Source organism: Primulina huaijiensis, chromosome 9 (assembly GCF_012295235.1).
Source record: "Primulina huaijiensis isolate GDHJ02 chromosome 9, ASM1229523v2, whole genome shotgun sequence".
NCBI lineage: Eukaryota > Viridiplantae > Streptophyta > Magnoliopsida > Lamiales > Gesneriaceae > Primulina > Primulina huaijiensis.
In genome coordinates, this window is record NC_133314.1 from 2472927 (window position 1) to 2487741 (window position 14815).

Below are 14815 nucleotides of genomic sequence, written 5' to 3' on the forward strand. Positions count from 1 at the left end.
GTTGGTTCCAAGGATAAAAATCCTCGAAAAAGAAAATTCATAGAGAAACACAATGATCACAAAATAGAGAATGATGTTCCTGAAGAAACACATAATGATCACAAAATAGAGAATGATGTTCCTGAAGAAACACATGATGATGAAAATGTTTTGTCAGAACCACAAACTGACGAGAATCATGAAATCTCTATCAATTATATTAATACTGGAAAAATATGGAACCGAAAAGATATAGAAGAAATTGATGATATATTTTCTTATAATGTGGCAATCGACATCATAAATGATAATGAAGATCATGAACCAAAATCTTTTGGTGAATGTAAAAATCGGCAGGATTGGATAAAATGGAAAGATGCCATCCAGGTTGAATTGGATTCGCTAAATAAACGTAATGTTTTTGGACCTATAGTCCTTACACCTGAAGGTGTAAAACCTGTTGGATACAAATGGGTTTTTATTCGAAAGCGAAATGAGAAAAATGAAATAGTAAGATATAAAGCTCGACTTGTTGCACAAGGTTTTTCTCAAAGGCCTGGAATTGATTATGAAGAAACGTATTCTCCTGTGATGGATGCAATTACGTTTCGGTATTTGATTAGCTTGGCAGTATCTGAAAATTTAGAAATGCGTCTTATGGATGTTGTTACAGCCTACTTATATGGATCACTTGATAGTAATATATATATGAAAATCCCTGAAGGATTTAAGATGCCTGAAGCACAAAGTTCAAAACCCAGAGAATGTTATTCTGTGAAATTACTAAGATCATTATATGGGTTGAAGCAATCCGGCAGAATGTGGTATAATAGGCTAAGTGATCACTTGATGAAAAAGGGATATGTAAATAATTCAATATGCCCTTGTGTTTTCATTAAGAAAACAACATCCGGATGCGTAATTATTGCTGTATATGTTGATGATTTAAACATCATTGGAACAAATAAGGAAATTCAAGAAGTTGTGTCATACTTGAAAGAAGAATTTGAAATGAAGGATCTTGGAAAAACCAAGTATTGTCTGGGTTTACAAATTGAACAAAAAGAATGTGGAATATTTGTTCACCAGACAAATTATACAGAAAAGATCCTTAAACGTTTTAATATGGACAAATCAAATCCTTTAAGTACTCCAATGGTTGTTAGATCATTAAACATAGAAAAGGATCCATTCCGTCCATGTGAAGATGATGAAGATATTCTTGGTCCAGAAGTACCATATCTAAGTGCTATCGGTGCCCTTATGTATCTTACAAATTGTACAAGGCCTGATATATCTTTTGCCGTAAATTTATTGGCAAGATTTAGCACATATCCAACAAAGAGACATTGGAACGGAATTAAACATATATTCCGTTATCTACGAGGAACGACAGACTTGGGACTTTTGTATTCAAAAGATGCTAATCCAAGTATAATTGGTTATGCCGATGCTGGATACTTATCTGATCCACACAAAGCACGTTCTCAAACTGGATATGTATTTACTCGTGGAGGCACTGCAATTTCTTGGCGTTCACAGAAACAAACACTTGTAACAACTTCATCAAATCATGCCGAGATTATTGCACTACATGAAGCAAGCCGTGAATGTGTGTGGTTAAAATCAATGACTCAACATATCCAAATCTCATGCGGATTATCATTCGACGAGAAGCCTGTGATACTATATGAAGATAATGCTGCATGTGTTGCTCAAATGAAAGAAGGATACATAAAAAGCGACAGAACTAAACATATTCCTCCTAAGTTCTTCGCATTCACCAAGGAGCTTGAGAAGAATAAATGTATTGATGTTCGTCACATTCAATCAAGTGAAAACTCATCAGATCTCTTCACAAAGGCACTTCCTACGACAATATTCAGAAAGCACATATATAATATTGGGATGCGCAATCTACGAAATTTGTGAAGAATTGTTCGTGTCAACATGAGGGGGAGTTTACGTGACTGCACTCTTTTTCCCTTACTATGGTTTTTATCCCAATGGGTTTTTCCTAGTAAGGTTTTTAACGAGGCAGTATAAAAACACGTAATGTATACAATCATTATGATCATCATCACAAGGGGGAGTGTTGAAAAATTATTTAAAAATGTGTTAAATATTTGTGTTGAAAATGTGAATGTTGAATGTTGAAAATTAGGTAAAATTAGGTGTTGAATATTGAAAATTAGTGTGTGATGATGTAGGTAATGATGTATTTTATTTTTGGATTATTTGTAAAAATTTTCTATAAATAGATCTCTCATTTGTGAAGAAAATTACAATTGAGTTGAGAGAAAAATATTATAAAGTGTGTCGTGTGATAATTTTGAGAGTTTGAGATTTTACTTTTTTACCGTAAATTTTTACTTTTTCACAACAAGAGTCAATTATTTTGCATTTATCGCCTGTATGTTTATAACATTTGTCGGGGCTATTCAAAAACCAAGTGGGTGGAGGGGGTTTTTTTATAATTAAAAAACATTCAATCTGCCAAGTGGTTTGAAGATTGCCATACTTTTGCAAAACCATTTTATGTTTGTAAGAGATAAATTTATATTTTTGAACTTGTATGTTTGATTGTCAAATTTTATTTTTTGTGGTCTATATTTACTTATTATTATTATTATTATTATTATTATTATTATGAGTGTTGATATGTCACTGCACACGTCAATATCATCTAGACACTAGGTCAACAACATATCGGTGCCAAATTTGCATTATTGTCATAAAGATCACTAAAATTGTAAAAAAATAATAATAATTTGACGAAATAAATGATCATAATCACAAAAACAAAAATATACGGAAAAAAAAAAAAGATTTTCTCCCTATAATTCTTCTAAAAAAATCTCATAGAAAAATGCTTCCTAAAACAAAGAACCACATTAAAATAATATATAAGGAAGCAAAACACGATGTCAAAACTAGAGCAACAAAAACAAATCTTCAGCCAACTCTTTCATAATTGTTGTCTGCAGATGTCTCCAACAATCACGGCAACGCGTGAATTCAGCACTCTTCGATCAGCAACAACTTTGTAGATTATTTTCTCTAAAGCTTATAGCGTGCAAAGGAGCAATAGTATGTATGTGCTTCTGCATAAATCATCCCTCTACTTTGTATGAGATGAACCCTTCTTATTTATAGTTCAAGAAGTTATCAACAAGGAAACCTACACACTATGAAAAGTACGAGTTTTATTATAAAAATTTTTTTTAAACAAAGATATCATCTCAAAAAATCTTAGTATAATTATCACATTATCTAGAAAGACAAAATCATAATTAAATATTCAAAATCATATCAAAAAGTAAAAATTGATCTTGAGAAATATATTTAATATGAAAATTATATTTCCCTTGATGCTCCTTCTCACCGTTCCACCGTATCATGAGATACATGATTCACCATGGTTAATTTCTTCGCGCAAACGCGGACGATTCGAGACCTACAGTCGTTAGTCTACCATATATGTATATATAATTTCCATTCTCCATTTTTATATATATATAATTAGCTTAATTAATAATACTTTCAATTACATATATATTTTGATTAGTGTAGTTGTCGTGCAACAAATTCTTATCCAGTACTTGATAGATTGCTTTCTCATTTGATGATGAGTTAACTTGGCTAAATCATTTATAATATAATATTCCTAGTAATTTAGGTTGGATTTTCCATTTATGGCAACTTTATTAAAAATTAGAAACTCAAGGAAACCCTAGGCTGAATAAGATTTTCACGTGTAGGTTTAGACATTAAGATAAAAACAAATAAAAAAAACAATTTAATTTTGTTACAGTTAGGATTCTAAAAAATTATATATTATTTAATAAGAATTTGTTGAAAAATTATTTAAAAATGTGTTAAATATTTGTGTTGAAAATGTGAATGTTGAATGTTGAAAATTAGGTAAAATTAGGTGTTGAATATTGAAAATTAGTGTGTGATGATGTAGGTAATGATGTATTTTATTTTTGGATTATTTGTAAAAATTTTCTATAAATAGATCTCTCATTTGTGAAGAAAATCACAATTGAGTTGAGAGAAAAATATTATAAAGTGTGTAGTGTGATAATTTTGAGAGTTTGAGATTTTTACTTTTTTACCGTAAATTTTTACTTTTTCACAACACGTTATCAGCACGAAGCTCTAAAAGTCCTCCATATTTTTCCAAGCTCCGAACAGAAGAAAAAGGTAACAAAAGTAATAATATTTATTTTACTGTTATTTATTTATTGTTTATATATGTAATATATAATATAATGTTATTGTTAGAAATAATAAAAATAATTTTTTCAAAAACTTGTTATAAATCCTGGGAGGATGTTAAGACGACATCCCACACTCCCGGTAAGGGATACGACAAGTATAAAAGCCTATAAGGTTTTTTAAACAAAATAACTTATGACACCTAATTATAATAATGTGATATGATATACATAATTATTTAAATATGACTAATATTATATACACCATATTATTACCATAAAATTATACAAATACATACATTTATTTTCTTATACACCAACGGTAATAAACGGTAACAAAACGGCTAGTTTTTGCTCTATAAATACAATCTCACAAATACATTCAATCACTCCAACTTTCTCTTCTTCTCTAAAAATTATTCTTCATCAAATTTTCGAAGAAAAAAAGAAGATGGCTTTCACGAGGTTATTTTTAATTATTTTGGTTATCATACTCACCAGTCTTGTATTTATCGGAGAATATCCTCCTCGTGTGTTTTCTTTATTTTTACGAATACTTGTACTTGTTGTTTATCCATTACTTTGTATTGCAATATTCATTAACTAATAAAATGCATCGTAATTTTTAGTACCACCATGGCAAACTTGGCAAAGCTCGAATTCATCGCTCTTGATATTACTGGGAAAAACTATATGCCATGGACTCTTGATGTAGAAATGCATCTTGAGTCATTGGGTCTAAGCGAGACCATTAAAGAAAATGGTATATCTTCATCACAAGAAAAAGCAAAAGCTATAATATTTTTACGACGACACCTTGATGAAGGTTTAAAATGTGAATATCTCATCGAAAAAGATCCCATGGCTCTGTGGAAAGGATTAAAAGAGAGATTTGAACATATAAGGGAAGTTATACTTCCGACCGCCCGTGATGAATGGAATATGTTAAGATTCCAAGACTTTAAAAAAGTCAGTGATTACAATTCAGCGATGTATAGAATAATCTCGCAGTTAAAATTTTGTGGACATGAGGTTACAGAATCGGAAATGCTTGAAAAAACATTTTCCACGTTTCACGCATCAAATATAACACTACAGCAACAATATAGAGTGCGTGGATTTGCGAGATATTCTGAACTCATCGCCTGTCTTCTTGTGGCGGAAAAGAACAACGAGCTATTAATGAGAAATCATCAGTCCCGACCCACTGGATCAACAGCATTTCCAGAAGTAAATGCTGTAAGCAAAAATGAATTTAAACCTGGAAACCAAAATCAAAGTTACAGACAAGATTTTGGTCGAGGACAAAATCGAGGTCGTGGTCGTGGTCGTGGACGTGGACGTGGACGTGGAAGTGGTCGTGGTCGTGGACGCGGCCGTGGTTTTGAAAATAATCGAGATAGTTATTTCTATAACTCATCTCAAAAGAACGTCCCAAACCACCCACCGAAAAGGCATCAAGAGAATATGAGTGTTAATGAGAATCACTCAAAAAGATTTGAAAGTTCTTGTTTCAGATGTGGTACTCCAGGACATTGGTCCCGTATTTGTCGAGCCCCTGAGCACCTTTGTAAACTTTATAAAGAATCAATAAAGGGGAAAGAAAAGGAGACCAACTTTACTGAACACAGTGAACCTTTGAGTGGTTCAACTCATTTTGATGCTGGAGATTTTCTGATTGATTTCTCAGATAATGATCAATTTGATGGTGGAATAAATATGTAAAATATTTTATTTTTTATGTATTCGTATGATAATGTTTTATAGTGTGTTATATTGTATTGTATTTTATTGTCAATAATTTTATTTCATTGCATATTTTTTTGAAGTTCAAATATGGAAAATGCTACGAACCAAGCTGAAGTTTGCATACCTGATAGTGGTACAACGCACACTATCCTCCGAGATAAAAGATATTTCTTGGAACTAAAACCAACAAAAACAACGGTGAATACAATATCAGGTCCTGTAGACTTGATTAAAGGATGTGGTAAAGCACAATTTTTGTTACCTAATGGTACAAAATTTTTGATCAATGATGCTTTATATTCACCACAATCGAAAAGAAATTTGTTGAGTTTTAATGATATATATTCCCATGGGTATGATACTCAAACAATGAATGAAGGGAATGAGAAATATATGTGTCTTACCACATATAAATCAGGAAAGAAATATGTGATTGAAAAACTACCAATGCTCCCTACTGGATTGCATTATACACATATACGTCCCATTGAATCAAACATGGTAATTGATAATTCTTCAATATTAACCAATTGGCATGATCGATTAGGACATCCTGGTTCAACAATGATGCGAAGAATTATAGAAAATACACATGGTCATCCATTGAAAGACCAGAAGATCTTTCAGAATAATAAGTTTCAATGTAAAGCATGTTCTCTTGGAAAACTTATTATAAGACCATCACCAGCCAAAATCCAAACTGAATCACCAATGTTTCTTGAACGTATTCAGGGTGATATTTGTGGACCAATCCATCCACCATGTGGACCATTCAGATACTTTATGGTATTGATTGATGCCTCCAGCAGATGGTCACATGTATGTTTATTGTCAACTCGAAATGTTGCATTTGCAAGATTACTTGCTCAAATAATAAAATTGAGGAATCAATTTCCCGATTATACAATCAAGAAAATTAGACTTGATAATGCTGGTGAATTTACTTCCCAGACTTTCAATGATTATTGTATGTCTATGGGAATCATTGTTGAGCATCCTGTTGCTCATGTACATACTCAAAATGGATTGGCTGAATCATTGATTAAACGTCTGCAAATGATTGCTAGACCAATGATTATGAAAACAAAGCTCCCTATTTCTATATGGGGACATGCAATTTTACATGCTGCTTCATTAATTCGCATCAGACCAAGTGCATATCATAAATACTCCCCATTGCAGCTTGCATTTGGTAAAGAACCAGACATTTCTCATCTGAGAATTTTTGGATGTATGGTGTATGTGCCTATTGCACCACCTCAACGAAAGAAAATGGGACCTCAAAGAAAGATTGGAATTTATATTGGTTATGATAGTCCATCGATCATTCGATATCTTGAACCACAGACAGGCGACGTGTTCACAGCACGTTTTGCTGATTGTCATTTTAATGAGGAAATCTTCCCAATGTTAGGGGGAGAACAGAAACATACCGAAAAAGAAATTACATGGTATGTATCATCATTGTTACATCTGGATCCAAGAACAAAACAATGTGAAAAAGATGTACAGCAAATTGTGCACTTGCAAAGAATAGCAAATCAAATACCAGATGCATTTGCAGACACAAAAGGGGTAACTAAATCATATATACATGCTGCAAATGCCCCTGCTCGAATTGAAATTCCGAAGAAACAAATTGAAGATAGTCATGATGTCATTAAACGCCTGAAGCGTGGAAGGCCAGTTGGTTCCAAGGATAAAAATCCTCGAAAAAGAAAATTCATAGAGAAACACAATGATCACAAAATAGAGAATGATGTTCCTGAAGAAACACATAATGATCACAAAATAGAGAATGATGTTCCTGAAGAAACACATGATGATGAAAATGTTTTGTCAGAACCACAAACTGACGAGAATCATGAAATCTCTATCAATTATATTAATACTGGAAAAATATGGAACCGAAAAGATATAGAAGAAATTGATGATATATTTTCTTATAATGTGGCAATCGACATCATAAATGATAATGAAGATCATGAACCAAAATCTTTTGGTGAATGTAAAAATCGGCAGGATTGGATAAAATGGAAAGATGCCATCCAGGTTGAATTGGATTCGCTAAATAAACGTAATGTTTTTGGACCTATAGTCCTTACACCTGAAGGTGTAAAACCTGTTGGATACAAATGGGTTTTTATTCGAAAGCGAAATGAGAAAAATGAAATAGTAAGATATAAAGCTCGACTTGTTGCACAAGGTTTTTCTCAAAGGCCTGGAATTGATTATGAAGAAACGTATTCTCCTGTGATGGATGCAATTACGTTTCGGTATTTGATTAGCTTGGCAGTATCTGAAAATTTAGAAATGCGTCTTATGGATGTTGTTACAGCCTACTTATATGGATCACTTGATAGTAATATATATATGAAAATCCCTGAAGGATTTAAGATGCCTGAAGCACAAAGTTCAAAACCCAGAGAATGTTATTCTGTGAAATTACTAAGATCATTATATGGGTTGAAGCAATCCGGCAGAATGTGGTATAATAGGCTAAGTGATCACTTGATGAAAAAGGGATATGTAAATAATTCAATATGCCCTTGTGTTTTCATTAAGAAAACAACATCCGGATGCGTAATTATTGCTGTATATGTTGATGATTTAAACATCATTGGAACAAATAAGGAAATTCAAGAAGTTGTGTCATACTTGAAAGAAGAATTTGAAATGAAGGATCTTGGAAAAACCAAGTATTGTCTGGGTTTACAAATTGAACAAAAAGAATGTGGAATATTTGTTCACCAGACAAATTATACAGAAAAGATCCTTAAACGTTTTAATATGGACAAATCAAATCCTTTAAGTACTCCAATGGTTGTTAGATCATTAAACATAGAAAAGGATCCATTCCGTCCATGTGAAGATGATGAAGATATTCTTGGTCCAGAAGTACCATATCTAAGTGCTATCGGTGCCCTTATGTATCTTACAAATTGTACAAGGCCTGATATATCTTTTGCCGTAAATTTATTGGCAAGATTTAGCACATATCCAACAAAGAGACATTGGAACGGAATTAAACATATATTCCGTTATCTACGAGGAACGACAGACTTGGGACTTTTGTATTCAAAAGATGCTAATCCAAGTATAATTGGTTATGCCGATGCTGGATACTTATCTGATCCACACAAAGCACGTTCTCAAACTGGATATGTATTTACTCGTGGAGGCACTGCAATTTCTTGGCGTTCACAGAAACAAACACTTGTAACAACTTCATCAAATCATGCCGAGATTATTGCACTACATGAAGCAAGCCGTGAATGTGTGTGGTTAAAATCAATGACTCAACATATCCAAATCTCATGCGGATTATCATTCGACGAGAAGCCTGTGATACTATATGAAGATAATGCTGCATGTGTTGCTCAAATGAAAGAAGGATACATAAAAAGCGACAGAACTAAACATATTCCTCCTAAGTTCTTCGCATTCACCAAGGAGCTTGAGAAGAATAAATGTATTGATGTTCGTCACATTCAATCAAGTGAAAACTCATCAGATCTCTTCACAAAGGCACTTCCTACGACAATATTCAGAAAGCACATATATAATATTGGGATGCGCAATCTACGAAATTTGTGAAGAATTGTTCGTGTCAACATGAGGGGGAGTTTACGTGACTGCACTCTTTTTCCCTTACTATGGTTTTTATCCCAATGGGTTTTTCCTAGTAAGGTTTTTAACGAGGCAGTATAAAAACACGTAATGTATACAATCATTATGATCATCATCACAAGGGGGAGTGTTGAAAAATTATTTAAAAATGTGTTAAATATTTGTGTTGAAAATGTGAATGTTGAATGTTGAAAATTAGGTAAAATTAGGTGTTGAATATTGAAAATTAGTGTGTGATGATGTAGGTAATGATGTATTTTATTTTTGGATTATTTGTAAAAATTTTCTATAAATAGATCTCTCATTTGTGAAGAAAATCACAATTGAGTTGAGAGAAAAATATTATAAAGTGTGTAGTGTGATAATTTTGAGAGTTTGAGATTTTTACTTTTTTACCGTAAATTTTTACTTTTTCACAACAGAATTAACATATTTCAAGTACGGTTATATGATTATTTCTATAAATTAATGAAATTTGTTAATTTGGTATGTATGAAAATTTTATGTGAAATATTCAATTTTTATGTGCTAAAAATTAAATATAGTGTATTTTTTTTCTTTGTTTTCAGTTTATGGTTGTGTACTCTACATACTTCCAGGAATTATTGGCAGCCAGCCAGCCAGCCAGCCAGCCTGTCGTCGTTTCTTCTGCTGGAACCAAAAAAAGTATAATTTCCCAAGCGATGCGAAATCTTGTCATGTATTCACGCCACACGATATTTTGAGATAATGTTGTTTATTCGGTACCAAAGAAATCAAATTTAGTTTATATATATATATATACAGTATGTATATAGTATTCTTTCTGATCATGAGCAAAAAATAAAGAAGAAACGATGGAAGCGAAACGCAAAACACAAGAACAAGAGAAAGAAAAAGAAGCACTGGCTGCCCAGGTGGATATATGGAAGTATGTGTCTGCTTTCACTCCAATGGCAGTACTAAAATGTGCCATCGAACTCCAAATATGTGAAACCGTTGAATCACACGGCGGATCCATCACGCTCCCCGAGCTATCCGTCGCCTTACACTGCTCCCCCTCTGCCCTCCACCGTATCATGAGATACTTGATTCACCATGGCTTCTTCATGCAAACTCGGATAATTCGAGACCAAGAATCATCAGTCTGCTACACCCAGACACCGAAATCTCGATTGCTGTTGAAAGATGGCATGGCTGCTCTCATCCTGCTCGAAAGCAGCCCCGTGATGCTCGCCCCGTGGCATGGCCTAAGCGGACGTGTTATGCTGAAAGGTGCTTATCCGTTTGAGGCCGCACATGGCGGGGTCGACTTGTGGAAATATGCGGCAGCAAATCCTGATCATAGTAAATTATTCAATGATGCGATGGCATGCCATGCGAGGTTGGCTGTTTCAGCAATCATCGATCAATATCCTGAGGCATTTGAGGGGGCTGGTTCCCTTGTGGATGTTGGTGGTGGCGATGGGACAGCTCTTAAGACATTGGTGAATGCTTTTCCATGGATTCGAGGGATTAACTACGATCTCCCTCATGTCTTGTCCATTGCTCCACATCATGAAGGTGTGGAGCATGTTGGTGGGGATATGTTCGAAATGGTTCCAAAGGGTGATGCCGCATTTCTTATGGTACGTATAATCTTACACCTATAAATAGTAATTTTTTTATACGTGTTCATTATATTAAGTCATGACCAAATGCTTATAAATTACTCTTATGTTCATGACAATGTACATATATAGTGGGTGCTACACGATTGGAGCGACGAAGAATGCATCCGAATATTGCGAAATTGTATGGACGCGATTCCTAAGGACAAGGGGAAGGTGATCATCGTGGAGGCGGTGGTCAGAGAAAGCGAAGAGGATGACGAGTACATTGAGTTTCGCTTCGCCTTGGACATGGTGATGATGGCTCACACTGAGAGAGGAAAGGAAAGGACTTGTAAAGAGTGGAAACACTTGATAAATGAGGCAGGTTTTACAAAATACACCCTAAAACATATTAAAGCTATTGTATCTGTTATAGAAGCTTATCCATAATGGATATCATGAAATGACTGACAGTGGTGGTCCGTGATTTGATTGTATTATTGTCGTGGGATTCTAGAGTTCGAAATGTAATAATCTTGGAATCCAATGTCGTTATCTTCAATGTTCTACTTCTGATTTCCCATTATTCATAATTCGAGCTACATCAAAGTATTTTTCAATTAATCTGTAGAGTTTGAGATGAAATCACGATTAGATCCTAACTTAATTCCTAACAAAACCAAAATAATTTGGCAAATTAAGTCAGGCAAAAAATTGTGCAAGACGGTCTCACGGGTCGTAATTTGTGAGACATATCTCTTATTTGGATCATCCATGAAAAAGTATTACTTTTTATGGTAAGAGTATTACTTTTTATTGTGAATATCGGTAGGATTGACCCGTCTCACAGATAAAGATTCGTGAAACCGTCTCACAAAAGACTACTCAATTAATCATTTTCTATGGTCCCATCTTTTTTTTAGACATCAGATGTTTCATTATTTACGACAATATATAGCTTTTAATTACATTTACCATTATAAATTTAATTGATTTACATTTTTATTTTCAAGATTATTTCAATCTATTTTATTAATTAATATTTTTTTAAAAATAAACTATTTAAAAATTATATTTGATAAATAAGTATTCGACTCAAATATACAGATAATTTTTTTTTTATCATGTTGATAAAAATATAATAAATAAATATATATCATTACAATGTTGAGATATTTTTTTCGAAAGATCGAAGCAAACTAATCATCATTTTACTTTTTCAAAATCTATTATTAATCCGTTGAAATTCGAAAAAGTATTCAATATAAAAGTTATAAATCATAATAAGACGAATCTCTTGGAAAAACTGACGGTGTCTGGCTGCCGAAACATCGATACAGCAACATGTTAAAAATCCCACTCATTCACGACTATAACTCTCATGTTAAACACTTTTTCGAATTCCAACGGATCAATACCAAATTTTTAAAAACTAAAAATTGTAATTATTTTTGCTTTGGTCCTCCGAAGGCAATAACTTCAGGCTCTGATAACATAAATTTATTTATTATATTTGTATCAATATTAAAAAAAATAGTTGTATTTTTTAGTTGTAATTATTTATCATAATATAATTTTTAAAATAAATGTATTTTTATTTGTAATTAAAATTAATCAATATAATTTTGTACATAAATATATTTAAGTTGATAAAATTGATTTTTATCTTAGTTCATGTGCTAACTAAATCATAAGTACAAATTTTCTAATTTTTTAATTTATCAATAATTATTGTATTAAATATTTTACTCAACTAAATTATAACAATTTCCTTATTTTAAGGGCAACTTGTGTATCAGTACCCAAAGTTTTTTAACTTTGGATTTGGTACCTAGTTTTCAAATTTTTCCTAAAATACCCCTCAACCTTAATTTTAATTATATTGATTTTTCTTTTTAAATTAAAGGCCCATCATGCTTCCGTAAAATAAATTAAATCTTTTACCTCTTTGACCAGAATGTCACCGGGTTATATCCACCGTATTTTACGAACTGCTCCTCACAATCCAACCACACGATCGCAACCGATGGTTACTAAGCAGATTCCTTCAGCAACATTTAGCACAACCCTAATTCGTTTCCTACCTTAGGGTGTACAGTAAAAGATAAAATTTTGAAAATAATACATGAGCGGGGCTAAGAGCAAAGATCTCTTTATTTAAACACAAACATTTATTTATTACATAGAACCTCCTGTAGAGGAGGAGGAACTTGCTTAGCTACTTATAGTAGCCGAAACTTGAAAACACATAAACTAGAAAGAGAAAATATTACAATTGGTTTTGAAAGAAATGAGGAAAATGTTCGATGATCTTCACTTCCTTCTTTCTACCTTATTTATAGAAGGCTTCTTCGGATTTGAAACACAGACTTCAAATCTTGATAAGCCTTTACAGCTTGCATATGGACCCTTGAGTGGTTGAGTGGTCCTACTTTTCTTGAAATGTTATTTTCTAGATTATTAATCTAGACATTAACTTTTCGTCGTCTTTTATCTCTCCCAGGTACCAGTCGAGATGTGCTTGGAGGATATCAGCTGAAATCTCGTCTTCCTTTTCTTTATACATCTTTATAATTTTTCTGAGAGCTGCAGCCTCACTTCTTTTATACTTGATTCTTCTTTTTAAAACTTTCAGATATACCCGATACATCTTCAAGTTTTACTTCTGGTGTGTTTAACTGGTCTTATTTATTCCTTTTTATAGATAAAATTTCGGGACCAGTTTTCTTGTTCTCTTTATTGGATTCCTTTTTGGAATAAAGTATCCAATGTTCTTTTGTCTTGTACCACTCATTATTAGTGGGTTTTATGTCATTTTCCACCGATTATTGGTGGTCCTGTTTTCTCCACTCACATGGTGGTCCTCTTTTTGTTAGTGGGTTTAGTCACATCTCCCTTTTAATTTTGTCGAGGAATCTTCGGCTTTTTGTGTCCTCGAGGAAAATGTGAATGTGGTCCTTCCCCACTTGTCCTTGCTTCGGTAAAATGTTTCCGATCAGATCTCGGTTTGAAACCTTTACCAAATTCCGGTTCTTTCTGATTCTGGCATTCAAGGCAGATGTTTTCTGACCATCTTCCTATGTGTGCCATATTACAGAACTTTCGGCGAGTCTCTTTACTTGCCGGCATCTTGCTGTTCCACAGAAGATTTCTTTTCTTTTCAAATAGATCTTCTGCAAAGCTTGTAGTTTTTCCTGTCATAGTGTTTAACAGGAATGATCCATTTAAAGAATTTTGGTAAAACTTAAATGGAAACTTGACTTTGTCCATCTCTGTGAGACAGACCCAGATACCCCATGCTCTCCTGGTAGACATATCATCTTCATTAAATGAAGAGACTAAGGGGGTTTCATTTGTAGGAGGATCCTTTATAAATTTTTGAGAATTCATGTCTGGCCTCCTTAGCTTGATAAAATGAAAGGCTTCGTGTGAGCCTTTTCCTGCTGGTTCTGGTGCTGCACTGAAAAAGTATAGCTCCAAAACATCTCCTCTGGACAAATGATCATTATTTGCCCAAGTCTCATGAACAGCTTCCTGAATCCATTTTGGTAATGCTGATATCTCCGGGAAGCTGGGCGAAGTAGTATAAACTGAGGCAAGAGCCCCAAATTCATACCAGGCTTTGACCTCCTTTGGATATGAATTTTGTTTCATCCATACCCT

At 33.3% G+C, this 14815-nt stretch overlaps 1 protein-coding gene across 1 annotated transcript; it reads left to right on the forward strand.

Annotated features, from left to right (window-relative positions):
- Nucleotides 1–10356: 10356 nt before the first annotated feature.
- On the forward strand, nt 10357–11721 carry LOC140985107 (flavonoid 4'-O-methyltransferase 3-like). The gene is made up of 2 exons (XM_073452862.1): nt 10357–11188; nt 11303–11721. Exons 1-2 carry the CDS (start codon nt 10418–10420, stop codon nt 11600–11602), a joined length of 1071 nt encoding a protein of 356 aa, XP_073308963.1. The 5' UTR covers nt 10357–10417; the 3' UTR covers nt 11603–11721.
- Nucleotides 11722–14815: the final 3094 nt, after the last annotated feature.